Genomic DNA, 19,933 nt, shown 5'->3' on the forward strand with positions numbered 1-19,933 from the left:
CCAGTACCTTTGCCAAGAAAACTCTTGAAATGGTTGAACAACAACAGCAAAGAGTAGGAAGTGAGTTACAGACAGGAATAAATAGATTAGACTTGGCAAAAAGCAAAGGCATCTATCCTCAAAAACATTGGAAATAAGCAAGAGAATGGATGAAGACACTGCAGAGATGCCATAAAGTGTGGAAGAGGGGAACAGAGGGAGTTGCTCCTTGGATGGATATCATCTCAGTTTAGAAGGAAGTTAAACTCACCTGCTTTGACTTGGGTAGGGATGGAATTTTAGGGATGAAGAAATTTTTTAAAAATTGGAAGAGTACCTCTGCACAATGAAACAGGGAAGCAATGAAGGGGAGGAAGGGAATAAGCATTTATGTAGTGCCTACTATATGCCAGGGACTATACAAATATCTCATTTGATCCTCACAACAACCCTTCGAGATAGTGTTATGTTCCCCATTTTCAAGTTGAAGAAACTGAGACAAATAGAAGTTTAGTTGCTTGGCCAGGAACAGAGAGCCAAGAAGTGTCTGAGGCTTGATATGAACTCATCTGCCTGACTCCAGGCACAGCGTTCTATACAAGTGGGGCCGCTAACTTCCACTGTCAATTAGACTCAAGGATTGTTCAGCAAGGGTCCAGCTTTAGTTAAGAAACATTAATTTATAATGGAAGAAAGCACAAGTTTGTAGCATTCTTTAACAACGTGGGCAAGAGTGGTGATTATCAGTTAAGGCAGGTTATCCTGAGTTGTGGATTAGGTCAGAAATGATGGAAGGATACAATTGTGGACAAGAGGGGAAGAGGGGTTTAACAATCTTAGATAGTAAATCACTTGAGTGGATTTTCATGGAGTTAACTGAGCATGAAGGCAGAGTAAAGACTGTAGACCAAAAGAAGGGGAAAGGGGGGGAATTGTGATACTATCACAATGAAGACAAAAAGCAAGTTTAATGCATCCTATTCATTCCATTTTCCTAACACTTTCCATTCACCACTATTTCTAGGAAGAGAAAGGCACATTCACTTGATCACCTTCTGGTAAAATATCTTTTCAGGCATTGCTACCATTCTGAAATAGCTCTCTCTAAAGTCACTGACAACCCTCCTTAATGCTAAATCCAAAGCTATTTTTTTCCTTTCCTCATCTTCCCCCTTAACAAGTCTCATTGACTTCTGACACTAAGAACTGTCCTGCCTTGATGTGGTTCCCTTCCTAATTGAGTGCATCTTTTACTGCCTCCTCATCCTCCTGCCCCTTAAAACTGAGCATCCCTAAGATTTTCATCCATGCCCCTTTCTTTCTCTATTTTCTTTGCCTTGGTAATTTTGATAACTCCAGTGGCTTATTAGGCAGAAAATTCTCAGATTTGTAGCCTCATTCCTAACTTCTTCCCAGAGCTCTGGTAGAGTTCCGAATGATGTCCCAAGTTAAACCCCATATTTTCCCCAAAGTTTGTCCCTACTTCCAATTCCTCCATTTTTGTTGATCATTTTACAATTCCTGTCAAATTGAACTTTCCTCAACCCCTCCTCTCATCCTGCCTTTGGACTTTTGTCTACACCGTACCTCTTCCCCTTTCATTCCTTTCCGCTGGACTTATGATGGACATCTTTTCTCCTAATTGGGGGATCCCTGTGGGTGGTGGGTGTCTGGCTCAGTAGCCTCATTTCCACTTAGTAGTGTTTGGGAAGTGTTGGGTGGAATTTCTGGCTTTAAAACCAATCACCTACTCTCCACTACAAAAACTACAGGAGTCTGAATTATCTTTGGTTGAATAGAGACTCAAGAAAATTATGAGTCTATGAGCACAGTATAGGTTTAAGTCATGTACTGCCTTCCAACTTTATTCTCGCCAAAGAACTCTACTTTCTCCACAAAGAAAAAGTAAATATTTGCATTTTCGAAGAGTCATTGCCTGTTTGTCATTCCTAATCACCCCTTCTTGCCAGGGTGCTGTTTCTTTCCCCATTTAGTTGTTGCACCTGGAGTTTCCTAATTCTTTATGATGTAGATTTATGCACCCTTTAATTGAAAGCAAACCGCCTTAGATAATTCAATGACAACACTGTTACAAGGTTCATTTTCAGTTACAAGGTAAACACAAATTACCATCATCAAATACTTGGGCTATGTTCCCTAAAATAAGGAGAAAAATAAGTTGCCATCTGTCACTGTTCTACTTCATTTACTAGAAATCATAGTCCAGAATTTACAACTCATCTCCCATTTGTCCCCCAGGGATACTGGGGTTCATTCAGTTAAGTCTCAACTCTAACAAGGCAATCTTTAATTCCAGATCTGCCTCTGTTGCTTATTTTCTAGTTATTCTGAATGTAGCATATTTGTACTGCTATTTGCATGTAGTCTCCTCCATAAGACTGTGACCTCAAGGGTTATGTTTTTATGTTTGTTTTTTGTTTTTTATCTTTTGCCGTTCTTTGTACCCTCAGCACTTAACACCATGCCTGGCACATAGTAGGGCTTAATGTTTAATGACTAACAGCATTGCCTTGTGAGATTTTTCTCATAGCTTAACATTCCATTTAACAATTAAGCTTCTTAAAAGCAAAAAACAAAAACAAAACACCTTAAGCTTGAGGAAGGAGAAAAATGTCAGCCCCAAACTTTATCCCACTTGTATCCCATAGTTACTGTATGTTAAAAGGGTACAATGGTAAGATTGGAGGCAATCTAGGATTGATTTACCAACCCTTAGGTTGTGTTTTTAAGAAGCTTCATGGCTTTTCCAAAGAGAATGTGGGGGCCAGCTGTTTGACACACGTTATTGTAGGAACTATTGCCAAGATAGGTCGTACAACATACAAGAGCTGCTGTCCCCTACTGTACTGTCATTTTGATAAGCATCTTTTAATATCCCAACATCAGTTGACTTCTCTCCTGACCTCCAGTCTTGCAACTACAACTGTCTATTGGACGTCTCGTCTCTTAAGAGGAAGGACAGTCAATGTCCTGATGCAGGCCCTCATCCCCTCACATCAACTATTGTAATAACTTCTGGTTGGCCTCCTGGCCTCAAGTCTTTTCCCATCCTCTCTACCATTCAATAAACTCCAGGGACTCCATATTACCCCCAGGATCAAGTATAAAATTCAATTTGGCTTTTGTAGTCCCTCGTGACCTAGCTCCTTCCCACTTTTCACCCTTCTCCATACCCCACGATCCAGTGACACTAGCCATCTGGAGGATCCTCTCAACACTTGCACTCTCCTGCCAGTCCTCCAAAGTCTAAAATGCTCTCTCTAATCTCCCCCTTCTGGCTTCTTGTGTCAACTAAAATCCTACCTTGCACAAAAACTTTCAGCCCTCTCTTAATGTATCTATTTTTATTTTGTAGTTTGTGTTCTCTAGATACACATACACACTCCCCCTTCCATTAGATTGTGAGTGCCCCAGAAGCGTTTTTTGCCTTTGTATCCCATGTTTGGTGCAGTGCCTCACGCATAGCAGGTGTTTAATAAACACATTTGACTTGGAAAAAAATTTGGAATCTTTTATAGAGGCTCAATGGTTTTCAGAGAACTGTAAAACTTTTAAGTTCTCAAGGTCAAATAGTCTATCAGTCTGCCTCCAGAAACAAGGATATCCTCAACATTCCTTATCTGATAAACTGATCTGAGGGGCTAATTTGCAATACTAAGTCATTCAGACTAGATGCTAACCCTAAAACACATAAGGGAACTTTCTCCCTTTTCCTTTACTGCTATGCTGCTTTTTTTTTGCATCAAGTAGCATGTGATTAAAATCGTAAACACACATATCAGATAATTCCAAAAACAATCCCAGGGAAGTGAGTATTCAAAATCAAGTAGGGATTTTTGAAATTACTTTTTCTGACATATGAAAATTTAGTCATGTCAAGTTTCAATTACACAATGAAGTGCTTTAAAATAAAGATAAATGTGTAAGTAAATCAATTATCAGGCACTTTGGAAATTATCTTTATCATAGAATGCATTATACCATTTTCCCCCAAAAAATTCATGTTCGCAAACTGAGCTTGCAGCAACAATTTAGGTCAGGTATTCCAAATGACTTGGGAAAGACACCAACACCTAAGATGAGAATGAAACATATGGCTTTTGAGAGATTTTTTTATATAACCTAGTAGCATTCTTATGCAGGTCCTTGTTCTTACTTAACTAGAAGATAAAGCCTATGTGTTTTTTTTTTTTATTTAGTTCCATTATGAGTTCTTTTTTTTTTATCTCCCAAGAATCCTAAACTTCCAAGATTTAAGTTCTAAAACATGGCACTGCTGCCTGCATTTATAGGAGACTAATGAATTTTTTTAAATTGTGTGGTCATTTTCAATTTGTTCAGTGGGAAAAGTCCTCGATCTGGAGTCAAAAAACCTTGAATTTGAACCTCATGTCCGCCGCTTATTATACCTTACTTGCGTGACCTTGAAGAAGTTATTTGCCTTTTCAGTTAAGAAGTTAGGAAGAGACGACCTCTTATATAATACCTTTTGAAATCTTTTAAGTCTCTTAAAAGTCTTGACAACTTTTAAATCTATGATCATATCACATTAGGTCAGCAAGATGCATACCACGATGTACTAAACTAATCAGAAAATGCTTCTCCCATAATTAGAACTGGGAATGACAAGACCTGGGTTCTATTTTCCCAGTCACTTCTGCCATTTCCTCTTTAATAATCTTGTTGAGCCTCAGTAATAAGTAGAGTTATAATGATGACACATATCTACCTCAAAAGGTGAAGGTCAAATCAAATTATGTATATAATGCACTTTGTAAAGTGTACTAGACAAATGTAAAATATTTTATCTATGTTACCAGTGTATGCCGATGACATTTTTGATAAGCAAGTATAACATTATTGACCCTAATTGGCTTGTTTATAATACAAAACAAAGCCTATCACCTCATATTTTAAAAGCTGGATTTCTACTGTATGGGAAGTTATGTTCAAGAGTAAATTATGTATGTGATTATATGGTAAATGTTGTGAAAGACATCAAATCTTTCCTAAAATGTGTGAAGTGAATAGATAATAAAGACAGAAAGTTTGTTTTAAAGTTAACTTATATTCAAAATATTTTGTATAAACAATTATAATACTACAGAGTAGTATTTTAATACAAAGCAGTTCAAATATTAACTGTTCTTTTAAACTGTTAAACTTTATTATAAATTAAAATTTCTTTACAAAAAAAATTGCACATAATAATTGACCACTTGGGTTCTGATGCACTGGCATATGTGATCGTTTCTTTATCTTCAAGTTAAACAGTCTCAGCAACGAGTCCAGAATGCAGAAGGGCAGTGAATAGCCCTCTGAGAGCCTTCAAGTGCACTAGCAGACTTGTGGCCATGGCAGTTACACTTTCCTTAAGATGGACTGCTTTTGTTTTATATCCTGTAATGAAGAATCTCAAAAGGTTTAAAAAGGAAAAAAAAAAATGGACTGTTGGGTTTTTACTGTAAACACAGCCCTAGGAACTAATCCCAAACACGGATCTCTCAGGCATCAGAGAGTGTCAAGTGAATCAGGAAACAGCACAACGTAAGGGGAGAAAAGTAAAATAAAAATAACAAAATAAAATAAAAATAAATGTCAGTCACTTTGATGAACTATACTTACGTACATGATGTTATGAGAATCTGGAAGGGCCTAGAAGCAGGCCAAACAGGAAGTCCATTTATCCAACTGAAGAGGGTCATGTTCATTGCTTCTGGTTTCAAGGACAGGAGATTGTAGGGGGGACTTGATATGATCAACAATGCTTGTCTGCCTTAGACAGACGTTAGCCAGGGATCAGCCTAATCTTGAAGAATCATTCAAATGATTTTGGCAATTATTAATAGGACTTAGGACTGACTGCACGCAGTGTTCAGTGATTCTTGCTTTCTGTTTTGTAAATGTTTAAATTTAAGAGCTCATTTAGGCTGACTCCAATCTCTTGGCACTTGGAAACTAGTTTTCTCAGGTTATCAGTTTTACCTCCTCCTGATGCTTCAAACAAGAGTTGCTGTAAGAGACAGGGAAGCAGACAACTAAGATTGAGCTAAAATTTGGGCATTACCACATCAATGGATATGGCACATGCAGAAAAATTTTAGGAAACTTCAAGTTGAAATGAAAGGTGAAAACATTACATCTTTCCACAGTGTTGCACACAGAGGTAACTTCTGAAAGGCTCTCTGATATAAATGGTGGACCTGCAAAAAAGATACACACAATTCCATCAAACATGACAAAATGTCCTATTTTAACAAAAACTATTCAATCAATAACATGCTTTAGTCATCTGACAAATCATTAACCCACAGTGATCAAAAGCCAACTTACACATGTTATATTTTAATATACAAGATGGCTGCTTAAATTTGGGCATTAAACAAAGGAAACAAGCTTTAAATCCTTGAATTTGAATATTTAAATTTGTTACTTTATACAAATGATTTATCATTGCCAACTTACCTCTCTCTGTCCTTTTAGAAAACTCTCGGCAGCAATGGCTCTGAGAAAAAAGGATATAGAAAAGGAAGAAAATTATATATCTCTGAACATAATTAAGATGCCATTACTGGCAGAATAGTGATTGTGGGATCAGAGTACAAAACTTCCTGAAAGTAACAGGCTATACTTCCAATGAGGATAACCTATAGTGAAGAAAAAAAAATCCAACAATTTTTATCAACTTAACAAGAAGACAACATTCCAGTTTTTGATTATAAACAATGTTGATGAAAAAGACTGATTCACTATTTAATAATGAAAATTACTATAACCTGTAGAGGAGCAGGGAAGAAAAGGAGATTGCAAAAACAAAGTTACTACAAGGAGCACATTTCTAGAAGAATTACAATCATAAAAAAGGCACTTGAAAGATGTCATTTTAGTAGTGCCTAGATTACTTAATAATTGTTTTCTTCAAAGAAAACAAAGGTCTCCCACTTTTTAAACCAAGTATAAGAATTAGCATTTCCTCTTGGTATCCAGGAAAAGGAAAAAAGGATGTCGGATTTCAGATTTACCTGTATGATGCAAATCTTATAAACAAAAGTAATAACTATGAAAACATGTATATGACTGTTGCATTACATTTTCCAGATGGCCAGGCATGTTGGGATATTATATGTAAACATCTTGGCTTGTAGTTTCAGAATCTGAACATTGCTTTCTTCCCATTCTTGCTGGAGTAGCCTGCAAAGTACATTCAGGAAAATGAACAGATCATTGCAACCATTGAAAATCCAAATATAGTACATGAAGAGAATCATGTTGAACAAAAGTGCCATATCTAGTTAATGCAGCTCCACCAGGTAAAAAAGTAAGAAAGATTTTCATCAAATGCCAACTGAGAAAGTCAGCTTCTATAATATCTCTGCTACCTAAGAAAAGAAGAAGTCAAGAATCTTGACATGTGAGAAGTAAATTCTTGCTTCTCCTAACCATACAGAAAGAGCAAATAAGATGGGAGAAAATGAGATATGTAAGGTACTTTATCAAAATCTAAAAGTGTTATATAAATATCAGCTATCTCTTCACATAAACTTTCTCAGAAAACCAAAACATCTGAAGAGAATTATTCCACCAACTTATTGTTATTTTCTGGTCCATTTTCTTCCTGAATCCTGCATTTAATTGGGAAAATAACATGGCCAACTTAAGGCTCATTAAATGAAAATGTAAAAGTCCCTAAAATCATAACTAAGCTGGTTTTGTATTCCTCCCTCAAACAAAAGGACAAATGTGGACACAAAAAAGAAAATGTCTGCCAGCAAGAATGAATGATTCAAGTACTTAATACTTTCAATATAAGGCATACAGAAAAAAGTGGCCCAATTTTCTTATTCACACATTATATGTAAAAAGTTGTATTTCATAATACTGGCTCTTAAATGCAGTAGATCAGTCCCTTTACTTTTGAACCTATTTCAATTAACCACAAAAAACTATTGGCTGTATTGTTCTTAAGTCTTACTTCCTGTTTGTTTTTACCACTTCCAATGTTCACGTTAACTGAAATATGGACACTTCAAAAGAAAGATAAACAAATATACCTGATATACACTTAGGCATCTTGAACTCCATCAGCAACACCTGTGACTTATGAGATCAGAGGATCACAGATTTAAAGCCTGAAGGGACCTTAAAGGTCATCTCATCCAAGCCATTCACTTTAGATAAAATTGAGGCCCAGAGGAGTTAAGTGATTTGCCTGAGGTCACTAGGCCCAAGGCAGAGCCAGGACTCAAATCCTGGTGCTCAGGCCTTAATACACGGCTCTTTCCATAACTCCACATTACTCACTAGGATGACCATACCTTGGGGAAATTTTCTTAAACTTCTTGTGGATAGTGGGGGACAGCAACACTCATCTTAGAACCTAAATGTCCAGAGTGGCTTTTCTGAACTGAGGGTTAAGAATCTGGGGTGGGGAGGAGACAGAAGGAGTGGAATCATTCTTATGGTCCCAAGAACTAATCAAAGTCTCCTAAGTTGTGCCCTAAGGAAGAGAGAGATCCTGGACAAAAATGCTATTCAATTGTGTAAAAATCTCTCTCACAACAACCCAAGAAGAGATTTTTTTTTTTAAATAAACTGGATGTAAATTACCTGTATATATTATCCACAGCAAAGTTTTATAATCTTAGGCTGTCTTTTTCATGTCACCTAGGATATTTCTCATCAGGTGGTGAATGATCCAAGGAATGAAAACCAATTTCAATATTAATCTAAAAGCACATTTTAGAGGTTTGGGAAAATAAAACGTCCTAGAGAAAAAACTATACTGAACTCAAGTTAAAGAAATAATAATTTCTGTATTGTCTAACACTTTTATTTATACTAGTAAAATTTACTTACATATTTATACTTGAAGGATTTAAAAGTTCTGTGACACTCATGTGAATGCTCTAACGTTAATGTTATCCTTATAAGCCGCAAGTTGCAGATAGCAATGGAAAAATGTCTGAAGAACAGCTTTTTCTTAAACTTCAAAAAATGTTTTTTTAAAAGAATAATAGCCACTAAGGAAATATTTATATACTGCTCCTTACCTCAGTGCAAGTCCGGGATTGGTTGGCATATTTGAGCAAAATCGTTCCAAGATTTTGGAATGCTGGGACTTTGGAACACAACTCAAATAAAAGAAAATAATCTGTAAAGTATGAAAACAGGAAAATGAAGGTAACTAAAAACATACTATCTAGCTACCTACAAAACATACAAAATTATTATAACATATGGGGCTATGAACTAGTTATCACTACGAATTAGTTGTTTTCCATACATGAATAAGTAAATATGGTCTACTAATGAGAGCCATGTACAACAAAATACTATCTTTACTTGTTATGGAACCTTCAGCAAATCATAGGCCTTCATTATGTAGGCCTTAATGTCACCTGACATCTTGTTTATAGAATGCCTGTGTTTAAATGATTTAATGTTTATAAGTGGTTTAAACCCTGGGATAAAGACTATTGTAGAAGTACAAAACATAGACGTTAGGTTATCCTGATTAGCAAGACTATCTCCTAACAATACTATAAAAGAGTCTATTTTAAACTGAGAAGTTTCAACAATTTTGTAGTGGGTCAGTATTTTATATGGCTTAAATTATATGAACAGTAAGATGAACATGAACAAATCAGTATCATCAGTAATTTCTATTTCATCTGAAAATATGCTTAATTTTAGGTTGTTTTCCACAACTATATTTTCATCATAAAATATTACCAAAAGCAGCTACATTTAATTTTAGTAAACTTGTTAATTTAATCATGATTTCCTATCTCAATAAGTGGAAGTCAATGAACTGTGATGTAATCTAGTATAAAATAATTTTTGAACTGCAAATGTCTAGGTCCTAATCAAGTTTTCAGTTTTTTCCCTTTCAAGAAAAAAAGTTACTTTGAAAAACAAACATGTTTTGCTGTAATACAATCTTATAGCACAGTTGTTCTGGATAAGAAAAAGAGACATTTGTTGCCTAAGACAAACTAGGCCAAGAAAACGTTTGATCTTAAGGATGATCAAAATCAACTATGAAATTAGAAAGGGAAATTCATTGCAAAATAACATTACACATCTCACCCTATTATGAAACTCATAGTTGGTCCAGTAATCAGCAGTACTAAAAGGAATTGGGTAACGGGTAGGGACTGTCACCAAACATCTATTCACTAAATCCGTAAAAATTTTGAATTCTTGGACTTTATTTTTGGATCCAACAGCTCTAGTATTTGCAAAGACAAGGTAACTGTGAAAGAGAAAAAAGAAAAGGAACTATTTTAAAATTCTGTAACTTGTGAACCATGCATTTAAATAATAACATACATTTTGAAAATCCAGCTTCACACTAAGAACAGAACTTACTCTATCCAGATGCTCTGTACCATCTCAGAATGCATGACTGCCCCTAGAGCTGCCTCATATGCATCTACTGTTTCTTCAATACTTGACTGAAGAGAATGACACAAGCTATTATGACAAGAAAGAAAAATATTACATCTCTACAGATCAATTCTTAATTTGCACAACTGTATTAAAGTGAAGGAAAGGCAAACTTTAGACAGACATTACAGAGCAATCTTCCATTTGATCTTTATGTTAACCATTTATTTGCTGATTCACCTCAGATCATATATTATAAAAAACGTAAATAAAAACTTCGATATTTTATTTCCAAATTCCTTCAAGCTTGCTTTTAGATTACACTCTTAACTTCACTTTAATTTCTCATAATTGTAATTTAATAAATGTTGAATGCATGCCTGGTATGTAATACATCTTTCTCCTCACACTAGATAATCTCTCACCAGTAGATCAGCCACAAATACGGGACTTGATGGGTTAACATCTCATCATCAAAATTTCCTTTACACAAAGGTGATGCAAAGTCAAATGGCCCAGGAACATTCAACAGGTATCTGAAAACAAGAATGTATACTATTGTTTGAAATAGCTTTTTACAGATAAGTAACTCAATTGTGTTTCTTAAAAATCTAAATTTCAAGTAAGGTGAAGTTGGATATAGAGATCAGTGCTATGATTCTGTAAAAAAATCAGAACAATTAAACAAGACTTCAGAACTAGAACCAATTGTATGCAAGAAATTCAACTATGATTAAACTCACAATTATGAAACATTGGGAAAAATAAAAAAATACATAAATTATAAATACAAACTCATAAATAAAATTATTGCTGAGAAAATTGAACAGCAGTAGAGTAAAAAAAGTTAAAATCAATATTTCACACCACATACATGAATTCCAATTGATTCAATGATCTAAATTTTTTTCTAACATCAAAAACTGAAAAAAGAGTAATAGTAACTCAAATGTGGTGAAGAGATCCAGTTGTGTCCATTTGTATGGACAAATGAAAATTAATCAACAACAAAATAGATGGATTTAATCATGTGAAAATAAAAGCACTTTTATCCAGCAAAAAAGAAATGTTGACACTTTTTAAGAGGAAAATATTTGTAACAATTTTGAGATAAAAGTCTGACGTCAATTCAGCATCTATGAGGAAAATACATGAATTTATTGAAAGATAAGTTAAAATGATTTGAACTGGCAATTCAAAAAGTAACCAAAACAGAAACTGCTCTAACTCCCTACTCAGGACCGCAAAGTAACAAGTTTGAGATAATATCTTTCAAAACTGTCAAACTGGCCAAAACAATTAGAAGCAATAAAACACAAACATTAGCAGAGCTGCAGGGAAAAAGGTCCTTTATTAGAAGGTGAATCGACTTTTGAGCTGGTACAATCTTCTTGAAGAGCAATTAGCATACAAATGGAGTCACAAAACTGTATTCTCTCATTCAGACAAACTTTGCGCTAGAAATACTACTATTTACAACACTTACCTCACAGGGCTATGAATAAAGTGTTTTGTAAACTTTAAAACACTATATATAAGTGTAAGCTATGATCTTGAGGATATTTTTAAAAGAAAAAAAAGGCCAATGTGTACAAAAATCTTCATAGCTGCTGTTGCTAATGCCAAAATGCTACATGTCCAATAACTGATAGCTGAATTTTTAATCAATGCAAGGGAATATTATTGCACTGTAAAAAAAAAAATGAAAAACATGGAAAATACAAAAATGCACTTATTTATACATGAGGACAAGTGAAAAAAAGAATTAGAATATGCACACTGACTATGATTATATCAAAACAAGAGCAACAAAACTTCATAAACACACAGCAAATTTTCGATCATACTTAATAAGATTAATAATTTAAAACTTTTTTTAAAAAAATGAATCATTGTTCTATGTCCTGAGTCTCTTGAAAAAAGTCAATGACTGCAAAAGTTCTTTATAAACTTTGAAGTACTACAATTTTGTGAAGGACTATTGTCAAATATAGAAACATTTAAGATGAGTCTTTGTATGTGGCTCCTGGATTCAGTCTCACAGTAATAACAATGAATCTCACTACATTTACTTTATTTACATATAACATTATTATTTGTATACATACGTGTGTATATATACACATAAATACACACACACACACACACACACGTTGCTCAAATAATTGCCTTCTAAACTTTCCTCCAAACACTGCCCTTTAATCCATCCTCTGCATTTCCTGACTCATAATCCTCATAGCAAGTTCCTGCATGGGCAGGAACCCAATTTTGCCCACCTTTTTTATCTCCTCCACTGCATATCATAGTATTCTGCATAAAGTATTTGCAGAATTCAATTTCTAATCCATTACTTAGATCATGCCACTCTCCTGCTCAAAGTGTCAGTGGCTCCCTACTACATAAAATTATCAACTCTTTATGCTGGCATTGAAGTATGTATACAATCTGACTTCCAACCTACCTTTTAAATTTTACCTTACAACCCATTTTTTAAACATTTAACATTTCAACCAAATGAGAATACTCTCATTTCCTAGATTTCATCCTACTAACTCCCATCTACAAGTCCTTACTTATAATGCCTTCCATACATATAAAGGATTCCCGTACTTTTCTAGCTGCTAAAATCCCTCCTTTTCCTAAGGCTCCCTTCCTCCATGAGGTTCTGAACCTCAACTCCCTTCCAGCTAGAAGTAATCTCTCTACCTCAAGCTTTCTTCAGTTTGAATTCATAAAGCTCTTTCTTTACATAGAGCAGAAATCTGCCTGCAAGTTTCCCCCACTGGCCCATTTTCTGTCCTACAAAGGCACACAGGATATCTACCCTTTGTTCTGCCTAAAAAAAGCCTTTCTAACAATTGGGGGGGAGAGGATGAGAAGAGCAACAAGCAAAAAACTGTGAGGAAAGTAGGTTTCTTACCTTCCCCATGCTAAATGCTTTCAATTTCTCCAACTGGGATATGACACTGAGTTCCCTGTTAAAATTACCTCAGCCCTCTAGAACCACCCCACAATTATTTCAGATGTGGCCTGACATAGCAATGCAGAGTACAAATATCTATTTCCCTTATTGAGGCAACTAAATGGACTTGGAGAAAGGAAGACCTGAGTTCAAATTCTGCCTCAGATAGATTACATTCTAGATGTATGATCCTGGGGCAAGTCATCTAATCGCTTTCTGCCTCAATTTCTTCAACTGTAAAACAGGAAACATCATAACCCCATCTCACAGTTGCAGTAAAGACCAAATGAGATAATATCCTTAGCAAAGTGTTGGCATACAGTAAGTACAAAATAAGTGCTTGTTCCCTCTCCTCTCCCCCACCAAACTGCTGCCGCAGTTTCTAGTAAGTGGCCCAAAATCACAACAGCACTTTTTGCTCTTTACCTCTTTCATACACTAAAAAGATAAAGCTTTCAGATGAATTTATTCCAAGTGTCCTTGTCATTGACTTTAACCTAAATGTAAGGTTTTAAATTAAGTATCAATAAATGTCAGTACAGCACAAGTGCTACATTGGAATCTACAAAATATTCAGCCTCTTGGCCTTAAAATATTTTCTTGCTTTGCCTTTCAGCTCTGATATTATTTTTGCATTCTGCCTGTCTCCACTATACTCCTTTACCCCGAGCCCTGGCTTTATTGTTGAATTCTTGAAGTTGGCTATCGGCATACCTTAACTACTGCCTCCTACTCAGTCATCTGCCTTTTTTGATCCAACAGCACACCCTGTCTCAGTTTGACTTCCAATTGCATTATATCTCAAAGGACTGTTGTGAGGATCAAATAAATTAATAGAATTATTGAACAATTTTAGGTACATAGCAGGTACTTAAAGAATGAGTATCCATCTCACCCTCCATTAAGATCGTCCATTTGCTTTCTCTCTTTATGCATGCCAGCCTATTTCCTTGTTCAGGTTGACACATTTTCATAATTAACTCTCTCACCGCTTCTGTATCTTAAAATACCACTGGTAACATGCTGTAGCCTACTTGCATTCATCATTATCTTTATACTCCCTTTTGGATGGTTCATGGTATTCCATTATTTGCAAACAAACGCAGCACTAGAATAATAATGGCATTAAAATAGATGGCCTTTTTATAATGGCAAAAGCAGGGTCCCTTGTTACTTCTTCACTTTGGTCAAGGACATTAACACAGCTTCTCACTTACATAATGCCTAGCAAAGACTGCTAAACCCCCAGGCATGAGTAAAGGCAGAGGCGACCAAGTAATTTTCTAATTACTATCAGCAAGTCTCACATGAAGAATAAATCAAACCAGTGAATCCACTGTTTTAAGTATACTCTCCAATTACCACTACAAAAACCTACCGAAAGAGGTCTATGGGATTATGTTCCTCACACCCAAGTTCAAAAAATGGTGAAATAAATTCTCGCAACAATGGAAGAATACTGTCAGATCGGTCCTATTAAAAAGAGAAAGAGAGAGAGAGAGAGAGAGAGAGAGAGAGAGAGAGAGAGAGAGAGAGAGAGAGAGAGAGAGAGAGAGAGATGTATATTAGCTCACTCAAGTTAAACTGAGACTTAGTGTTCTAGGACAAATAAGTGCAAATGAAGCCCAAGCCCATATGGAAGGAGTAGGGGCACAATGCAGTCAACTTTTTGCTATTTCATGGTCTCCAAATGCATGCAAACCTCTTCACAACCTGCCCCAGCCTACCTTTGTAGTCTTATTCCATATACTCTAAAGTCCAGTCACGCTGGTTGTCTCATTGGTACTCCCATACAACACCCCACTTCCAATCTTTGCCACTGCTGTCCCCCACATGTGGAATGTACTGTCTTCCCTTCACTCTCAAACACTATTGTGTACAGCCTCCAAAGATGACCTCACATCTGTTTTACATATACCTATAAGGGTACATGCTGTTTCCCTCCTATAGGATGGAAGCCACCTAGAAGGCAGAAACTGTTTTGTTTTTGTATCCCTACATGCCTGGAACATAGTAGGCATTTAATAAAATGTGTGCCAATTAACTGAAAAACCACAAACTTACAATTAACTACAGTCAGTTCTAGATTTAAAATGTGAGCTACACACATTGTTTTTCAAATTTGTATACCAGACTTTACCTTCGAGATAAGGAATTTGCACAAATGATAAAAAACCTCTGCATTCTGAGGATGTTTTTCAAAGGTACTAAGCCACACTGCACTGGCTTTGTCTTGCTGGTCCAATCGCAAATATAAAGCTACAAGGATTTCCAACAACTGGCAGTTCACAGGACAGGATGCCAATAAAGATCTACAGAGCTCCACTGCAGACTCACACCTTTAAAATAAAAGATACTGAATAAGATGAAAAGATCAACCTTCAAATGAAAGGTCAATGGTTTGCAAATTAAAGTTTACCTGTCTAGGAGCTGCAGCAAAGCAATCAAGTTTGTGTACAGTGGAAGACAGACTTCTATTTTTTCAGCAACAGCAAGGCTTTCATCAGTACATGCTTGAATTGCATCTGCATCAAAAAAGGGCAACAAAATTCTTCTTAAATTTAACTAAGATTACAAGAATATAATACTTACAAGATTATAATACTTAAGGACTTCTGTCCACAGGATAATCCAAAAAGTCTGACCACCACCTCCATGTTGTCATTACTTTCTTTTGCTTCTCTGAACTCCTAAGCTCATTTCCAATAGCATGTACTTTAGAACTTTTCCCTACTCAAGTGTTCCTTACCAGCTCCCCAACCCTTGTGTTACTCTTAGCCAATGATCCTGTCTCCCCGTGCCTCCTACATAACTGAAAAAATTCAGACCATACTATGTGGGCACTCATTAATACAATATTAATACATTAATATGCTCTTCATTTCAATATGTTTTTGTCTCTTCAACTGTTCTCCCTTCTTTAACCAAAGTCTCAAAGTAAGGTGATCTTCCTTTGTCCTCTAAATGTCCTTAGGGCACTAGCCCATTTATCATCCCTTCTCCACCAGCGCCATTCCTTCTCCCTTCAGACACTGTTAGAGTTCCCTGACTCATCATCCCCTAGCTATTCTCATTACCGACTTCATTCCTCAACCCACTGAAACCTTTTTTTAATATCTACTCTTCTTCAGTAGCAGTCTTAATATTACCAGTGACTGGGGCCTCTAATCCAATCCAAAGGCCTTTTCTTGGGTCCTTATCCCATCCCCTTGACCTCTGAAGCAGAATCTGACATTGATGAACATCTTCCCCCCATCCTCAGATTATCTCTGATCTTTTTTTCCTTTCTTCAATACTCCTCCCCTTCCTACACACACACACACACACACACACACACACACACACACACACACACACACACACACACACACACACCCACACACCCCAATATATAGATATATGGCAAAGTTTTAACTTGGGCCTCTGCTTTCTCTCTGAACATTAATATTTCTTCATAAAACACCTTATGGCTTCAACTATGAATTCTATGGTGATTACTCCCAAAACACTGCCTTCAAAGGACCAACTTTTCACCCAAGGTTAAGTAACTTATTTCCAAATGTGTAAAGGGTATTTAAATGTGTCACATTGCCATTTTTAGTAACATATATAAAGCCAAACTCAACATATTCTTTTCCATCAAACCAGCTACTCTTATTTCACTAAAGGCCCCATTAATCACCAAAGTCTCAAAACCTTGACACCATCTTGGACTCTTCCCCCCATTTATTCTTCATATCTAATCAATACATCAATTCTTTCAATTCTTCCTTCATTCACTCAGAGATTCCACTCTAGCCTAGGCTTGTAAATTAACTCTTAGCTGATTTTTCTATATTAACAAATAGGGGTCTGCTACATGCACCTGAGCTAAAGGACAAAAAAATACAGAGATTCAATAAAACACAGACCCACCCTCTTAAACCTTAAAATACAGTACAGAAATAAAACACATACATACACACAAATAATTCAGTTAAAACACAAGACAGAGTATTTGATGGCCTAGTCCAGAAAGGCTGACTATGGATATTAAGGAAAGCTTCATCAAAAAAGATGACATCTGAGCTAAACCTAAAAGAATGAGCAGAATTACTATACAAATACAACTGCAAAGTACTCTTTACATATATACAAACAGACCTAAGTTAACCACTCATGTTTGGCCTGTGCCAATATAATAAAAATGGCAATACTACCTAAATTATTCAGTGCCATAATTAATTACAAAATTTATCTGGAAAAACAAACAAACAAAATACTCAAAAGAAATAAAGTTTTAAAAAGCAGAAAGCAAAAAATCCCAAACTATTCTATAAAGTAATATTCATCACAACTATTTGGTACTAGTTAAAAAAATAGAGGTCAATCAGGGGAATAAATTTAGCCATTCAACATAAAAAAAGAAATAAACATAGTAGCATAGTATTTGATAGACCCAAATAACACAACTGTGGGGGTAAGGATACATACATTATTTGACAAAAAACCTGAGGAGGCAGACACACATTAAGTGACTTGCCCAGGGTCATGCAACTATTGAACATCTGAGGCAGGATTTGAACTCATCTATTTCTGACTCCCGGCCTAGAGCTCTAACCACTGTGCTACCAAGCTGCCTCAACTATGGTTGTGGTTGTCCTTCATTCTCAAAGAGGACCATGGCAGCAGGAAGGTGATACCATGACTTGTAAGTGAATTGAATTTAAGTGAGGCAGGACGAAGCAAAATCACCAGCCTCATTTTCTCCTTGGGAGCCAACTGGGTCCAGTGACCAGATATAGATCAGGATAACTGGAGATGACTCAGATTAATTGTAGTATCCTGCCACTAGAGAGGATGAGGATGGTAGACCACTTGAGCTGAGGAGTTCTAAGTTGCAATGTGTGTGTACAAACTAAGTCTAGCATCAATACAGGACAGGGAGTTGCCAGGCTGCCTAAGGAGAGTGAACTAGCCTAGGCTGGAAATGAAGTGGGTCAAAGCTCCCATGTAAGCAGCATTGACAGCAGGCCTGTGACTGGCTATTGCACTTCCATCCTGGGTAAGGTAGGGGAGATCCAATTCATTTGTCCCCACTCTCACCAAAAAAAATTAAAATGGAATTATGTTGTAATAAATGACAAAAAGGATAGTTTCAAAGAAATTTTTGAAGACATATGTACTTACACAGGATAAATAGAGCAGAAACCATCAATGCAATAAGCAAACAAGAGTTCAGAGAATGAATGATAATGAATGCTTCCCACCTCCTGACAGAGGAGTCAAGGCAAAAAATGATATATATGTATTTGGATAACATACGGATTGGATTTGCTTGCATATGATTATTTGTTATGAGAACTTTTTTTTTTTTTTGGAGTAGGGAAGAACAGGCTGGGAGGGAAGAACTAACAAGAATGCTACCCCAGAAAAGTCAGTCATTAAAACACTTTTTTAGTGCACAGAAGAGAACAAAAGGCAATTCAGAGGGTAATGGGAACAAATTGTGGATTTTTTTTAAAAAAGCAAGCTGCACAATTTCCCAAATAATCTTCTTCTGTTCCACCTTGTAAATGTAATGTTCTTTTAAAATTTAAATGTGAAATAAAATTAGAAAATGGGTAGTATTCTTAACAAATAGAAATAGAAAGGAAGCTAGAGACGGGCACAGGAAATGAGAAAATCAGACAATAAATATTTATTAGGTATCTACTATATACCAGGTATTATGCTAAAAGCATTAAGAGCAGGCAAAGAAGTCTAACAATTTTGGCTGTGTACATGAGAGACAATGAAGACCAGATTGGCTGAAGCCAAAGACAGTACTTTGGCTTGGGAGGTGTAGTACTGTATGAACAAAAATGTATTTTTTCTAGAAAAATATATTATGAAGGGTCTTGAATTATACGCTAAAGTATCTAAACTTCGTAATGAGCCACTGAAGGGTTCTGAATAAGGGATATATTAGGAAGCCTCATCTAGAAGCAGAATGAAGGATAATTAGAAAACAGAAAGATAGAAATGAGAAAAGCAGTTGAAAACTCACTGTAATAGTCCAGGATGGATGGTAATGAAGCTCTTACAGGTTGGTATTAGTGGGAAGAATTGATAAGTTGAAACAATTGAGACAGAGAAATCATAAAAACAGATGAGGGAAGGGGGAGAAAAAAAATCATGATTATGACTGTGATTGATGGAAAGAATAAAGAAGAGGGAAACTGCTTCCAAATCCAGTCTATACTATTTTCACCATGCTGCTCCAAGAAAAAAGTCTGCATAGCTTAAGGGTCTCCATAATTAGCATAAACTCAGAATCTTCCTGACAACATAGAAATGGCTATTTTGGTCTTTTAGACCCCAATTTAGGGGAAACTTTATCTATTCTACTTTGGGATAGTTCATAATAAAGCTTTTCCTTTAAATGACATCTAAAACTGTCCTGCCTTGTTAACTTCTGTGCACAGTGCTTTCTTAAATCCTTGCCAGTGATAATTTAACATCACCTGTGCTCCTAACATTTCTTAGGTTTTTGCAATGCTTCCCAGATTCCTTCTAGCGTGATAGCTTGTATCCCTATCAATCACCATGCAGTGTGACATG

The 19,933-nt window shown here is 36.0% G+C and overlaps 1 protein-coding gene across 5 annotated transcripts in view; it reads right to left on the minus strand.

Annotated features, from left to right (window-relative positions):
• Positions 1 to 5,145: 5,145 nt before the first annotated feature.
• The window catches only part of ZFC3H1 (zinc finger C3H1-type containing), a 62,328-nt gene continuing 47,540 nt past the window's right edge, over positions 5,146 to 19,933 (minus strand). For 3 of the 5 annotated variants that reach the window (XM_072655382.1, XM_072655381.1, XM_072655384.1), the window contains 11 exons: positions 15,771 to 15,876; positions 15,492 to 15,690; positions 14,730 to 14,824; positions 10,815 to 10,925; positions 10,372 to 10,476; positions 10,090 to 10,255; positions 9,051 to 9,151; positions 7,090 to 7,191; positions 6,466 to 6,505; positions 6,141 to 6,203; positions 5,146 to 6,013 (listed from right to left, as the gene is read on the minus strand). In XM_072655382.1, coding sequence (XP_072511483.1) covers positions 5,876 to 6,013; positions 6,141 to 6,203; positions 6,466 to 6,505; positions 7,090 to 7,191; positions 9,051 to 9,151; positions 10,090 to 10,255; positions 10,372 to 10,476; positions 10,815 to 10,925; positions 14,730 to 14,824; positions 15,492 to 15,690; positions 15,771 to 15,876 — 1,226 coding nt within the window. In that variant the 3' untranslated portion in view covers positions 5,146 to 5,875. Of the gene's footprint in view, positions 6,014 to 6,140; positions 6,204 to 6,465; positions 6,506 to 7,089; positions 7,192 to 9,050; positions 9,152 to 10,089; positions 10,256 to 10,371; positions 10,477 to 10,769; positions 10,926 to 11,941; positions 12,078 to 14,729; positions 14,825 to 15,491; positions 15,691 to 15,770; positions 15,877 to 19,933 lie in introns of those variants that run through there. The other 2 variants (XR_011977271.1, XM_072655383.1) reach the window with 2 other exon arrangements.

Source organism: Notamacropus eugenii, chromosome 3, assembly GCF_028372415.1.
Source record: "Notamacropus eugenii isolate mMacEug1 chromosome 3, mMacEug1.pri_v2, whole genome shotgun sequence".
Taxonomy (NCBI): Eukaryota; Metazoa; Chordata; class Mammalia; order Diprotodontia; family Macropodidae; genus Notamacropus; species Notamacropus eugenii.